The sequence below is a fragment of the Pagrus major genome, chromosome 2 (genome assembly GCF_040436345.1).
Source record: "Pagrus major chromosome 2, Pma_NU_1.0".
Taxonomy (NCBI): domain Eukaryota; kingdom Metazoa; phylum Chordata; class Actinopteri; order Spariformes; family Sparidae; genus Pagrus; species Pagrus major.
Window position 1 is genome coordinate 12,058,077 of NC_133216.1, and position 14,307 is coordinate 12,072,383.

Consider the following 14,307-nt stretch of genomic DNA (forward strand, 5'->3'; position numbering starts at 1 on the left):
TCCTGCTTATTTTGTCGTGCAGAGTATGTAGTGTCTGCGAGTCGAGGCTAATATCTGGGTCAGGGTCAGTCTCCATCATGTCACATGCAGGTTGACCTGCAATGACATGAAACGTTTTTTGTAGCTAAATCCATGAGGAGAGTCCCACAAGGTGCTAACAAGAAGGCATGTGGCTATGCACTAACAGCCTACGTACAAACTCCACGGGACTCCTGAGAACATCAGGGCTACGAGAGACTACAATGTTGTTTGACCTTATTTTACAGTACAGTTTTATTATCATTAGCTTCAATTACCCAGTGATAAAGTGAAACTATTTTAAATAAAGCCCAAATAAATGCATCGTTCTTTGAGCTCTGTGTATTGTCTGACTGTTAATAAAATGGAACTTCATTTCTCAAATTACAGCCTCTATTTTCTAATCAAGCCATCGTAGGTCCATGTTGGTGACATTAAGTTTGGTGTCTCAAATAATATTTGGTATTCATCCTGAATGACATGACTGCGTGCCGTAACCCTCAGCAAAAAGTTTAGAGGAGCTGCTACATTAAACAAAAAAGTGGTGCAGAAAAAAAAACATAAAATAGCATATTTGTTCCCTTTAAATTCGTCTAGATATTGAAATGGATGCTGTAGTGAGATTGAAGCTGCATGTTATCTGTAGATCCACATGTGCATTTATTCAGATTTCAGTGCATCCTGAAAACTCTATGCCCACTGCTAACTTCAAACACACTAATCATTTCATAGAGGAATAACTGTGGGTGTGTGCTGCTTGTGTCATCAGTGTTACTGATACACTTTACACCTATTATAAATACTCACATCAACAGTTAACTTTCACAGTGCAAGGGGGCTGGGTTTGATTCAAGGTACTGTTTTCAAAGTTGACACTTAGTCTTGTGATATTTTTGATTGGAGCTTTTTTAACCAAGTGAGACATGTTTCTGTTTATAATGTCATTTGTAGCAGGTAGCTGACATGAGACTATGATGTTACATTTGAACATGTTGGTATTTGTCTTCGGTAAAAACAATGTGAATGAGATGCTTTACCTCTTTTATGCTTCATGCACTCTATTTTCGGGTTTGATGAAGAAAGTCTGATGTGAATTCTGTTTTACACAGACTGAATTTATTGAACTCCTCACTTTTGCAATTTCTGACATTCAGATTTTTGTTAAATATCCAGAACAGCTGGATCCATGTCTTTGTTCCTCTGGTTCCTCACTCGGAGGCCCTCCTCAGCCCTCTCCCTGCTGCTTCTCAGTGTAGTGGGCAGACAGACGGGGCTGGAGGTGGTTCAGGCGACAGTGTGCTCCCGGTGGGGTGCAACCAGAGACAAGAGCCTCTCCCAGGATGGAGATGTGATTATTGGTGGACTTTTTAATCTCTATTACAAACCTTCAGCTGTAGAGCAGGGCTACACCATGCTGCCAAGTTATGAACCTTGCACCGGGTAAAACTTAATTACAACATGTATTGCTTTCAAATGTCTGGTAATTATTATGTTATACAGTATATATGATGGCAGTACACAGTCTGTATTTTTTACATTGTTCGTCATGCTCATATGTTTATGTTAAAATCTGATTTAGTTCTACCAAATGTTGATTTTAAAAGTTATGAAATGTTTGTAGGACTTATGATTTATTATAATCGGTCCATTATTACCAAAGTGTAAAGGTTAGACATATCTAAAATAAGCATTTGATTATAGTAGAATAATATAAAGATATTTAGCTGTAATTAATTTGTTTTTTTTATTCATGTCCATGATGATTATTTTTTATCTGATTTTTATCTGATATATCTAACTGATATTCCACTTTATTTTGTTCATATTTTCTTTATCCTCTAGGTTAGAGTCTTTAAAAAATACATATGCTATGGTGTTTGCGGTGGAGGAAATCAATCGTAACAGCACCCTGCTGCCAGGAGTGAAGTTGGGCTACCGTATACTTGACAGCTGTTCCCGATACCCCTGGGCTCTGCAAGGTGCACTGTCAATGGTTGGAGGAGACACACACAGCTGCAACTTAACAGCTTCTACGCCTCGATCTGCAGCTTATGATCAAAAAGAAGAAACAGCAGGTATGACCTCATTTTATCAATTTAGTGCCCATGATAACAAAAACGTACATGATTATAGTATTTAAATATTGTTGTAATGTAATTACATGTCTAATGCTATCAGCAGGTGGTCAGCTTGTCCCTTTGCTCATTGGTGCTTCAACATCCACAACAGGTATAATGCTGTCTAGGATCCTGGGCCCTCTCTCTGTGCCAGTTGTGAGTTTTATTACAACAGGAAATAAATCTCTGATTAATGTCATTTGTATACAGTCTACACAAAGAGTCTGATCAGATTAAAATAAAATGGTATTATTGCTGTATAAATAGGGTCAAAATAATAATTCCATGTCTTTGCCTCAGATCAGCTACTTGGCTAGCTGCCCCTGTCTTAGTGACAGGAGAAAGTTTCCTAACTTCTTCAGAACAATCCCCAGTGATATTTACCAAGCCCGGGCCATGGCACGACTGGCCATACGCTTCAACTGGACATGGATTGGAGCGGTGATTGTAAACAATGACTATGGTCAATTGGCAATACAGGTGCATTGATTTGTCGTTTAACTGAAAATTACCTGAAAAAGTATCTCATGCATCTCCTTGACTTGTGGTACAAATAAGATATAAGAAATGATTTTTTGTTTTGACTTCCATATTTCAGGTATTTCAGGAGGAGATTCAAGGGAAAGGAGTGTGTTTGGAATTCACAGAGACTCTCCGCAGAGAAACTATAGAGAGTGATGCCAGACGTGCAGCTCTCACAATTAAAGCTTCAACTGCAACAGTGATTCTGATCTTTTGCTGGTACACAGATGTAAAGAAAGTATTTCTGGAACTGGCCAAGAGAAATGTGAGTAACTTGCATGAACATTTCTATAGGCTAAAGGGTTGATCATTAAACATAGAAGCACAGTTTATAAGAACAAATAGTTGTATTTCTTGTTGTAGTTTATTTCAGTGTTTTCTTATTGTAGGTGACAGACAGACAGTTTCTGGCCAGTGAGGCTTGGAGCACCAGTGATGATCTTCTTCAAGATATTGCCATCTCTAAAGTGGCAAGTGGTGTTCTTGGTGTGGCCATTCGAAGTTCAACAATACCTGGATTTAAAAATTATCTCAGGAGTTTGCACCCAAGTCATCGTCCTGATGATGAATTCATCAGAGAATTCTGGCAAAAGGAGTTTGGATGCACTCCTGGAGCTGAACAATCACAAGAAACACAATCTTCATATTTCTCTTCGCCACGCAGAACATGGTCTGACCATTCATCAAATGTTTCTTCTTCATCTCGTACCAAAGAGACCCTTCTGAAAGCTTCTCTACCAGCCTGCAGTGGGACAGAGTCCTTGGAGGGAGTGCAGCATCCCTTCACTGACACCTCTCAGCTAAGGGTGGCGTATAATGTGTACCTGGCTGTTTATGCTGCAGCCCACGCCCTCCACAGCCTTCTCTCCTGCCCCAACAGAGACAGCCCTCCTGGAAACAACAGCTCCACTTGCTCCTCTCCAAAACACATCAAACCCAGAGAGGTAAATTTAAAAAAAAATGTGATTGTCATCTTATCCATAAGAAGTATGTTTGAAGAGGTTTAAATATAAGTATAAATGCATTTTTGGTTGTGCATAAGTTTTTTTCAACATTTGATGGTTTCAGCTGTTGCAGTACTTGAACAAAGTGAACGTCACCACACCACAAGGAGAAATGTTTTATTTCCAAGGTGCTGACATTCTAGCAAAGTACGACCTCGTCAACTGGCAGAACACCCCTGAAGGGTCACTTAAACTTGTTTTGATCGGTCGTGTGGATGGGTTTGACCTCCACCTTAATGAGTCGGCTATTCAGTGGAGCACAGGATCCAATCAGGTAGTCGCATCAACAAGTTGTGTCAAGGCTACTAAAAATTATCTGTTGCAATGACTGTCTGGCTTTTTGTTTAGGTTCCTGTTTCAGTGTGCAGTGAGAGCTGCTCCCCAGGTACCCGAAAGGCCAACAGGAAAGGAGAACCTCTCTGCTGCTTTGACTGTATCCCATGTGCTGAAGGGGAGATTAGCAATACAACTGGTAAGGAAATCACTCCATTGGGAAAGGGAAATTCATGTTTGCAAGTTTAATTTTCCCATTCGTATTTCACTTTCCTTCTCCCTCTACCAGGTTCTCTTCACTGTGAGCGTTGTCCATCTGAGTTCTGGTCCAACATTGAACAAACAGCCTGTGTCCCTCGTCAGCTGGACTTTCTTGCCTTTAATGAAACATTGGGCATTACTCTGACCACTGCAGCTGTGTCTGGTGCTGCAGTGACAACAGCTGTGTTTGTGGTGTTTATTTTCTACCACAAAACACCTATGGTAAGAACCAAGAACAATTTACCAGATGTATGCATTTGACATTGATGTCACATTTTTCTCTAACAAAGTATTGCATTGTTTAAATGGCCACATCTTTGTCTGTTAATCTCATTCACCTCTAGGTCCGAGCCAACAATTCAGAACTGAGCTTCCTGCTTCTTCTGTCTCTGAAACTCTGCTTCCTGTGCTCACTGGTCTTCATCGGTCGTCCATCAGTCTGGTCCTGTCGGTTCCAGCAGGCAGCCTTTGGGATCAGCTTTGTACTTTGTGTTTCCTGCCTCCTGGTCAAAACCCTCGTAGTTCTTGCTGTTTTCCGCTCAGCTCGGCCTGGTGCTGAAACCTTGATGAAGTGGTTTGGTCCGGGCCAACAGAGAGGAAGTGTCTGCCTCTTTACTTCTGTACAGGTATGAATACTGTCTCAGTGATTAAACCAAGACAATATTTTATTACATACTGTAACATGATATTGAATTATAACACTGAAATGTGTTCACTTTTCATTCAGGTTATCATCTGTGCCATTTGGCTGTCCGTCAGCCCTCCAGTGCCTCGACCTGATCTGGGTTTCCAAGGGTCAAAGGTCACCCTGGAGTGTGCCATGGCCTCTGTGGTGGGCTTCGCTCTGGTTCTGGGCTACATCGGCCTGCTGGCCTGCACCTGCCTCCTTTTGGCCTTTCTTGCTCGAAACCTCCCTGACAACTTCAATGAGGCCAAACTGATCACCTTCAGCATGCTGATATTCTGTGCTGTCTGGGTGGCCTTTGTTCCTGCTTACGTTAGCTCTCCTGGGAAGTATGTTGTCGCTGTGGAAGTTTTTGCAATCCTGGCTTCCAGTTATGGTTTACTGCTCTGTATTTTTGCCCCCAAATGTTTCATCATTCTTTTGAGGCCTGAGAAAAACACCAAGAAACACCTGATGGCCAGATAGTTATTCTGGCTTGAATGTATGCTCTTGACTCTTTATCATATTTGTCTGGCGTTTTTATTTTTTTGGCTATATTCAAAATTACTTTATTACAGGGTCATTTGTTTCTAATTATGGATAATATGTACTGTAAAATAAAGTCAAACAACATTGTAGCCTGGATGCTCTCAGGAATCCCATGGAGCTTGTAGGTAGGCTACTGGTAGATAGCCAGATGCTTCCTTGTGAGCAACTGTGCTGCAAAATAAAACAACAAAACATTATTTCCTACCTGTTTGACCCTTATTAGATTTTCTTAGATGTCAAGTTGCAACACATTACAAAAGACCACCTTTTTGGCTGGTGCAGTGCAATTTTAGACTTCTGGCAGACAAATTTCCCCTCCTCAGCGTTTAGCTGTATCTGTAATAACCGGTCTGATTAGGGTCTAACAAGCAGGAAGCAAAGATGGTTTTTGCTATATTTTGCAGTACAGTTTCCTTGTTATGTGTTACAAGTCAACCTCCAAGAAAGTCTCATAAGGTGCTAAAAAGGATGCATGTGGCTATGTACTAATAGCCTAACGACAAACTCCACAGAACTCCAGAGAACATCCAGGCTATGAGAGCAGGGCCGGCCCTGGGCATAGGCTGTATAGGCGAATGCTAAGGGCGCCGTCATCCATGGGGGGCGCCGCAAACGGGGGGAGAGAAAAAAAACAAAAACAACAAAAAACTGTTTTTTTACCAGTGCTATTACTACTATTATTTCGAAATATTATATAAGCCCACGGCAACATAACTTCATAGCAAAGCTTATTAGATAATGGAGAGGCCTTTTTTCTGGTTTCCTGGCTCGTTGCACTGTACCTGCCCTCTGTGAGGGGGGCGGGGTCGAGAGGCGAGCTGCCTGAATCTGACCGGACCGTGACCCCAAGACCAAGACAGACATTTATTGATACTGTAGCAGAACCACAATGTCCAAAAGACTGAAACCATCCGACGCCCAGGGAAGGAAAAGAAGGAAAGAAGAGAAAGAAAAACGTGGAAAGAAAGAGGTACAGTAACGTCAATGTGATGAAGTGAATGACATGAATGGTTTATTGCATCGTAGTTACCGTTGTTGGAGCAGAGTGTTAACTTGCTAGCTTACTTTGGATGATAGCAGCATTGTTTAATAATCAGTAAATAGCTGAGTCGACGTAAGTTAATGTTACTCCACCTTAAATTCATCAGGGACATTTGGAAAGTTAACGTCAGGCCTGTTCAGGTGTTATTTTAACCTGTTGGCTGTGTTTTCCTGCTTGTTTGTCAGTTAAAATGCTCTTAGTTTTCCATCCCCTTTATAAGTAATAGGGCAGTTGTAAGCCTTTGGTTTATTGTGTCACAGTTTATGTTTGCTAAAGTGCAGCTAAAGTGTATTACTGTTAATACTCCATACCTTAGCTTTCCCATATCATTCATAGGCTACATATATATATTAATTTCACTGCACTTTACTGCTTTTTGCACTCTGGTTAGACTGAATTGCATTGCAATGACGATAAAGTTGAATGAATCTCATCGTATCTTCATTATTAGTCTATATTAGTCTTATGTATAGCACACACCAAGCATCTGTTTTTTTATTAAAATGTAACATCCAGTGGTCACATATACTTCTCTCTTCAGATGCACTTTTAAAATATTTCACCACCACCCCCAGTGACACAGCATCAGGTGCTCCTGTCCTCTACCTCAGCACAACAGAGTGACAATATTCTTTAATATGTTTGTGCATTACCTTATTTATATTGTATTTTTAATTTATCACTTGTTTCTTTCTTCAGTTTTTATTTGGTGTGATATTTTTGACTAAAAAGAAATAAAATCTTGAATACATACATGCAGTTTCTGTGCGAGTGTATGAAAAACGATTGTGAAATTGACTGCGATGCAAGGGGGCGCCAGCTAAAATCTTGCCTAGGGCACAAAATTGGTCAGGGCCGGCACTGTATGAGAGACTACGATGTTGTTTGACTTTATTTTACAGTACTTTGATAAAGTGAGCTTATTTTAAATAAAGCCCAAATAAATGTATTGTCCTGAAATCTGTGTTTTATTTATTAATATGGAACTACATTTCTCAAATTACAATTTGTGTTGTCTAATTAAGCCATCTTAGGTCCATGTTGGTGACATTAAGTGTGGTGTCTACAATAATATTTGGTATTCAGGGTAAAAGAGCGTGTAATTAATACATTTTGGATCTGATATGGCATTGCATTTTATTTCTAATTGCATGATCTTGTAAAATAGTGTGTGATAGTGTATTAGGATCTCCTATTTGGTTATTTTATTAGAGTGCAATTCCGTATCATAGTGTTTAAGTATAGGTCTAATAAGATATTATATGCGGTTTCTAATTACTGCATGATTTAAGTGTATGGTTTATAATGAGGGTATAACTGTCTGTTTACTCTTATTTCTAGTGATTACCTAATTTGATCCAAACTGTGTCCTTGTTATGTCTTCTTGGTTTTTCTCTGGGTATACCTTTGCTTTTTATTGTCTAATTAACAGATTATTTTTAGTTTTTTTCTAATTTCACACAAAGTTCAGCTTGTTACGTCTTATTAGTTTCCTAAGGATATAGCTGTCTTTGTTTACTGTCTGATAAAGACATTTTGTACTCCAAAATAAAGTGTGATCCATTATTCTGTTGTAGTAAGAAGATAATAAATTTTAAGGATAAACACATATCTGGTTCAAGTATCATGACATGACTGCGTGCCTTCACCTCAACAAAAAGTTTAGAGGAGTTGCTACACACAACTGGCCACAGCAAATAAGTGGTGCTGAAAAAAACAAAACATAAAATAACATATTTCTTCCCTTAATTTGTCCCAAACCAACTGAAAATAGACTATATTGAAAAGGATCCTGTAGTGAGATTGAAGCTGCATGTTATCTGTACATCCACAGGTGCATTTATTCAGATTTCAATGTGGCCTGAAAACTCTATGCCCACTGCTAACTTCATACACACTAATCACATCCTAGCATTGGATTGTTTTTCCACCATCACCTTAGAGAGGAATAACTTTGGGTGTGTGCTGCTTGTGTCATCAGTTTTACTGATACACTTTACACCTATTATAAATACTCATATCAACACTTCACTTGTGCAGAGTGCGAGGGGGGTAGGTTTGATTCAAGGTACTACACAACACTGAAAATCAGTGTTGACACTTTGTCCTGTGATACATGTGATAAGAGCTTTTAAACCAAGAGAGACATGTTTCTGTTTATAATGTCATTTGTTTTTGCAGGTAGCTGACATGAGACTATGATGTTACATTTGGACATGTTGGATTTAATGGGATTTGTCTTTGGTAACAGGAGCTGTTGAACATTCATGAGGTACCTTACCATTTCTTCTGAACTTGATGGAGGTTTTAGGTTCTATGAAGATCATTTAATATGAATTGTGTTTTACACTGATCAAAGTAATTGAACATCTCAATCATGCATACTCTGACATTCAAATATGTGCTACATGTCCACAACAGTTGGATCCATGTCTTTGTTCCTCTGGTTCCTCACTCAGAGGCCCTCCTCAGCCCTCTCCCTGCTGCTTCTCAGTGTAGTGGGCATACAGACAGGGCTGGAGGTGGTTGGGGCGACAGTGTGCTCCCGCAGGGGTGTACCGAGCAACAAGAGCCTCTTCCAGGATGGAGATGTGATTATCGGTGGACTTTTTAATCTCTATTACATACCTTCAGCTGTAGAGCAGGGCTACACCAGACTGCCAAGTTATGAACCTTGCACTGGGTAAAACTTAATGACACCATGAATAGTTTTTGAATGTCTGTTCATTATTATGTTGTTCAGATGATGGCAAAACATTTTTTGTCATGCTCATATGTTTTTGTTAAACATAATTTAGTTCTACAACATGTTGACCTAAACAGTGATGCAATGTTTATAATATTTTTTATAATTTCACAAGAGGTCCACTATTAACAAAATGTTAATGTTATACATATCTGAGAAATACATATTTTGATTATGTATGTTTATTTCAACAGATTTTGCAGTAATACATTTATATTAGCATACGTGCAAATAAATGTGTATGTACATATATCCATAACAATTATTTTCCCGTTTCATTGACAGCCGTTGTCATTTATTTTGTTCGCTATTCTTTTCTCCTCCTTTTGTCTCAGTTTAGATCTAGAGGCATTAAAATATACTTATGCGATGGCGTTTGCGGTGGAGGAAATCAATCGTAACAGCACCCTGCTACCAGGAGTGAAGCTGGGCTACCATATACTTGATAGCTGTGGCATATACCCCTGGTCTCTGCGAAGTGCACTGTCAATGGTTGGAGGAGACACACACAGCTGCAACTTAACAGCTTCTATGCCTCGTTCTGCAGCTTATGAGCAACCAGGAGTGAGAGCAGGTATTACTTAATATTATATACAGTATATCATATGCATTTAACATATATCCATAAAAATAACAACTTGTATAAGTACAGTTTCAAATGATTGTTGTTATATAATTAATGTCTAATGTTGTCAGCAGGTGGTGAGCCTGTTCCATTGCTCATTTGTGCGGCCTCATCTACAACAGGCATAATAATGTCTAGGATCCTAGGCCCTCTCTCTGTGCCAGTTGTAAGTTTCATTACAACACAAAATAAATCTCTGATTAATATCATTTTTATACAGTCTACACAAAGAGTCTGATAAGATTTTATAAAACATTTTATTAAATAATAACATGGTATAAACAGCGTCCAAATAATAATTCTGTGTCTTTCCTGCAGATCAGCTACTTGGCTAGCTGCCCCTGTCTTAGTGACAGGACAAAGTTTCCTAACTTCTTCAGAACAATCCCCAGTGATATTTATCAAGCCCGGGCCATGGCACAACTGGCCATACGCTTCAACTGGACATGGATTGGAGTAGTGATAGAAAACTCGGATTATGGTCAATTGGCAATACAGGTGTATGATTCTGTTATTATAGTGTTGTATATGTTGTATGTTTTTCCTTGATTTATAAAAATACTTATTTATATAAATAAGATATATGATATAATAATAACATATGAACTGCTTTTTTGTTTTGACTTCCATATTTCAGGTATTTCAGGAGGAGATTCAGGGGAAAGGAGTGTGTTTGGAATTCATAGAGACTCTCCGCAGAGAAACTATAGTAAGTGATGCCAGACGTGCAGCACTCACAATTGAAGCTTTGACTGCGAGGGTTATTCTGATCTTTTGCTGGTATACAGATGTAAAGAAAGTATTTCTGGAACTGGCCAAGAGAAATGTGAGTAACTGGAATCGGTATTTTCATAGGCAAAGGATTCCTCTTTTAGACGAGAGAATTTTATTTATCTAACAGTTGTTTTTCTTGGTGTAGTTATTTCAGTGTTTTCTTATTGTAGGTGACAGACAGACAGTTTCTGGCCAGTGAGTCTTGGAGCACCAGTGATGATCTTCTTCAAGATCTTGCCATCTCTAAAGTGGCAAGAGGTGTTCTTGGTGTGGCCATTCGAAGTTCAACAATACCTGGATTTGAAAATTATCTCAGGAGTTTGCACCCAAGTCATCGTCCTGATGATGAATTCATCAGAGAATTCTGGCAAAAGGAGTTTGGATGCACTCCTGGAGCTGAACAATCACAAGAAACACAATCTTCATATTTTTCTTCACCACCGAAAACGTGGTCTGACCGTCCGTCAAATGTTTCTTCTTCATCTCGTACCAAAGAGACCCTTCTGAAAGCTTCTCTACCAGCCTGCAGTGGGACAGAGTCCCTGGAGGGAGTGCAGCATCCCTTCACTGACACCTCTCAGCTAAGGGTGGCGTATAATGTGTACCTGGCTGTTTATGCTGCTGCCCACGCCCTCCACAGCCTTCTCTCCTGCCCCAACAGAGACAGCCCTCCTGGAAACAACAGCTCCACTTGCTCCTCTGCAAAACACATCAAACCCAGAGAGGTAAACAAAAGAAAAATATGATTGTCATCTTATCCATAAGATGTAATGTAGTTCGAAAAGGTTTAATTAACAATAAATGCATTTTTTGTTGTGCGTAATTTCTTTCAACATTTGATGGTCTCAGCTGTTGCAGCACTTGAACAAAGTGAACGTCACCACACCACAAGGAGAAATGTTTTATTTCCAAGGTGCCGACATTCCAGCAAAGTACGACCTCGTCAACTGGCAGAACACCCCTGAAGGGTCACTTAAACTTGTTTTGATTGGTCGTGTGGCCGGGTTTGACCTCCACCTTAATGAGTCGGCTATTCAGTGGAGCACAGGATCTAATCAGGTAGTTGCATCAACAAGTTGTGTCAAGGCTACTAAAAAATATCTGTTGCAATGACTGTCTGGCTTTTTGTTTAGGTTCCTGTTTCAGTGTGCAGTGAGAGCTGCCCCCCAGGTACCCGAAAGGCCAACAGGAAAGGAGAACCTCTCTGCTGCTTTGACTGTATCCCATGTGCTGAAGGGGAGATTAGCAATACAACTGGTGAGGAAATCACTCCAACAAAAACTTTTTTTTACAACTTTAATTTACCCCAATGTGGTTTATTTTCATTCCCTTTCTTCTCTTGTTAATCTTCCAGGTTCTCTTCACTGTGAGCGTTGTCCATCTGAGTTCTGGTCCAACATTGAACAAACAGCCTGTGTCCCTCGTCAGCTGGATTTTCTTTCCTTTAATGAAACATTGGGCATTACTCTAACCACTGCAGCTGTGTCTGGTGCTGCAGTGACAACAGCTGTGTTTGTGGTGTTTATTTTCTACCACAAAACACCTATGGTAAGAACCAAGAACAATTTACCGACTGTATGCATTTGACATTGATATCACATTTTTCTCTGATAAAACATTGCATTGTTTAAATGGCCACATCTTTGTCTGTTAATCTGATTCACCTCTAGGTTCGAGCCAACAATTCAGAACTGAGCTTCCTGCTTCTTGTGTCTCTGAAGCTCTGCTTCCTGTGCTCACTGGTCTTCATCGGTCGTCCATCAGTCTGGTCCTGTCGATTCCAGCAGGCAGCCTTTGGGATCAGCTTTGTACTTTGTGTTTCCTGCCTCCTGGTCAAAACACTCGTAGTTCTTGCTGTTTTCCGCTCAGCCCGGCCTGGTGCTGAAACCTTGATGAAGTGGTTTGGTCCGGGCCAACAGAGAGGAAGTGTCTGCCTCTTTACTTCTGTACAGGTATGAATGATGATTAAATCAAGACAATATTTTATTACATTTGATATTGATTAATTACACTGAAATGTGTTCACTTTTCATTCAGGTTATCATCTGTGCCATATGGCTGTCCCTCAGCCCCCCAGAGCCTCGACGTGATCTGGGTTTCCAAGGGTCAAAGGTCACCCTGGCGTGTGCCATGGCCTCTGTGGTGGGCTTCTCTCTGGTTCTGGGCTACATTGGCCTGCTGGCCTGCACCTGCCTCCTCCTGGCCTTTCTTGCTCGGAAACTCCCTGACAACTTCAATGAGGCCAAACTGATCACCTTCAGCATGCTGATATTCTGTGCTGTCTGGGTGGCCTTTGTTCCTGCTTACGTTAGCTCTCCTGGGAAGTATGTTGTCGCTGTGGAAATTTTTGCAATCCTGGCCTCCAGCTATGGTTTACTGCTCTGTATTTTTGCCCCCAAATGTTTTATTATTCTATTGAGGCCTGAGAGAAATACTAAGAAAAACATGATGGCCAGATAGTTTCTTCCCAAGTCTGTAGTTAGGCTACTAGTAAATAGCCACATACTTCCTTGTTAGCACCTTATTAGACTTTCTTCGAAGTTAATTTGTGACACGTTACAAAAAACTGTTCTGCAAAATAAAAAATAAAAAACATTTTCATCCTGTTTGACTCTTATTTGACTATCTTAAAGGTTCATTTTCAACAAATTACAAGAAAAGGGTATTGCAAATTAAAGCAAATGCCATCTTTGCTTTCTAGCTGTTAGACCCTTACTAGACTTTCTTAGAGGCCACTTTTTTGGCTGGTCCAGTACAATTTCATAGTTCTGGCACACATTTCGAGTCAAGTGTAGTTTTAAATGGATGGCAGAAAAAGTGACAACAGAATAAAGCATCAAATGTCCCCTCTTCAGTGTGTAGCTGTGTCTCTCCAGCCTGGTGGACTTTCATCTCAGCTGCTTGCAGTGTGTACCTGCTCCTGCTTACTTTGTCAAGGAGAGTATGTAGTGTCTGTGAGTCGAGGCTAATATCTGGGTCAGGGTCAGTCTCCATCATCTCACATGCAGGTTGACCTGCAATGACATGAAATGTTTTTTGTAGCTAAATCCATGAGGAGAGTCTCACAAGGTGCTGACAAGAAGGCATGTGGCTATGCACTAACGGCCTACCTACAACTCCACAGGACTCCTGAGAACATCAGGGCTACGAGAGACAACAATGGTGTTTGACTTTATTTTACAGTACAGTTTTATTATTATTATTCTTGTTAGCCACAATTACCCAGTGATAAAGTCAAACTATTTTAAATAAAGCCCAAATAAATGCATCGTTCTTTGAGCTCTGTGTTTTGTCTGACTCTGAATAATGTTGGGACCCACAGATGAAGTCGTTCATCGTGGATTTCAAAATGGACTCTGAACTGAACTCAGTTTCCCAGAATTCCCCAGTCTTCACACCTAGGTGCAAATTCAGCTTTGAGCTACTATTGGACAGGATGACAGACCGACCCTCTGCCCAGATAGTCAAAACTCCAGCTTCTTCCTTTGTTCTCTCTCTTCTCCACCTCTCTCCCTACGGGGCTGCCTGCCTTCAAGTTCTCTTCTCCTGGATTCCTCTGGGCCTAACAGCTGCTTAGAGCTGCAAGCTACATTTCCAGCAGCCCAAAGAACTTCTCCTCACTGCAGCGACACGAGGTCCTGCTAGTATTCCAGATCAGTTAGAACCAGCAGCTGCGATGCAAAGCTGGCCAGCAAACTCCACAATCTGAGGA

At 40.4% G+C, this 14,307-nt stretch overlaps 2 protein-coding genes across 2 annotated transcripts; both read left to right on the top strand.

Moving 5' to 3' along the window:
- Positions 1-1,204: 1,204 nt before the first annotated feature.
- LOC141012692 (extracellular calcium-sensing receptor-like) lies at positions 1,205-5,345 on the top strand. Its single transcript, XM_073486232.1, has 12 exons — positions 1,205-1,458; positions 1,861-1,997; positions 2,200-2,291; positions 2,436-2,615; positions 2,734-2,922; positions 3,047-3,260; positions 3,399-3,601; positions 3,726-3,935; positions 4,010-4,133; positions 4,224-4,417; positions 4,540-4,821; positions 4,923-5,345. Exons 1-12 carry the CDS (start codon positions 1,205-1,207, stop codon positions 5,343-5,345), a joined length of 2,502 nt encoding a protein of 833 aa, XP_073342333.1.
- Positions 5,346-8,879: 3,534 nt separating this feature from the next.
- LOC141012735 (extracellular calcium-sensing receptor-like) lies at positions 8,880-13,055 on the top strand. Its single transcript, XM_073486244.1, has 12 exons — positions 8,880-9,133; positions 9,532-9,674; positions 9,896-9,987; positions 10,140-10,319; positions 10,459-10,647; positions 10,766-10,979; positions 11,118-11,320; positions 11,445-11,654; positions 11,729-11,852; positions 11,950-12,143; positions 12,266-12,547; positions 12,633-13,055. Exons 1-12 carry the CDS (start codon positions 8,880-8,882, stop codon positions 13,053-13,055), a joined length of 2,508 nt encoding a protein of 835 aa, XP_073342345.1.
- The last annotated feature ends 1,252 nt before the right edge of the window (positions 13,056-14,307 follow it).

What these genes read in the sequence shown, in the direction of transcription:
- LOC141012692 (XM_073486232.1), top strand. Translation starts at nt 1,205, where the DNA reads ATGTCTTTGTTCCTCTGGTTCCTCACTCGGAGGCCCTCCTCAGCCCTC. An exon ending in AACACATCAAACCCAGAGAG is followed by an intron (nt 3,602 to 3,725) that starts GTAAATTTAAAA and finishes TGATGGTTTCAG; the next exon opens with CTGTTGCAGTACTTGAACAA. An exon ending in TCTACCACAAAACACCTATG is followed by an intron (nt 4,418 to 4,539) that starts GTAAGAACCAAG and finishes ATTCACCTCTAG; the next exon opens with GTCCGAGCCAACAATTCAGA.
- LOC141012735 (XM_073486244.1), top strand. Translation starts at nt 8,880, where the DNA reads ATGTCTTTGTTCCTCTGGTTCCTCACTCAGAGGCCCTCCTCAGCCCTC. An exon ending in TGGAACTGGCCAAGAGAAAT is followed by an intron (nt 10,648 to 10,765) that starts GTGAGTAACTGG and finishes TTCTTATTGTAG; the next exon opens with GTGACAGACAGACAGTTTCT. An exon ending in GGAGCACAGGATCTAATCAG is followed by an intron (nt 11,655 to 11,728) that starts GTAGTTGCATCA and finishes CTTTTTGTTTAG; the next exon opens with GTTCCTGTTTCAGTGTGCAG.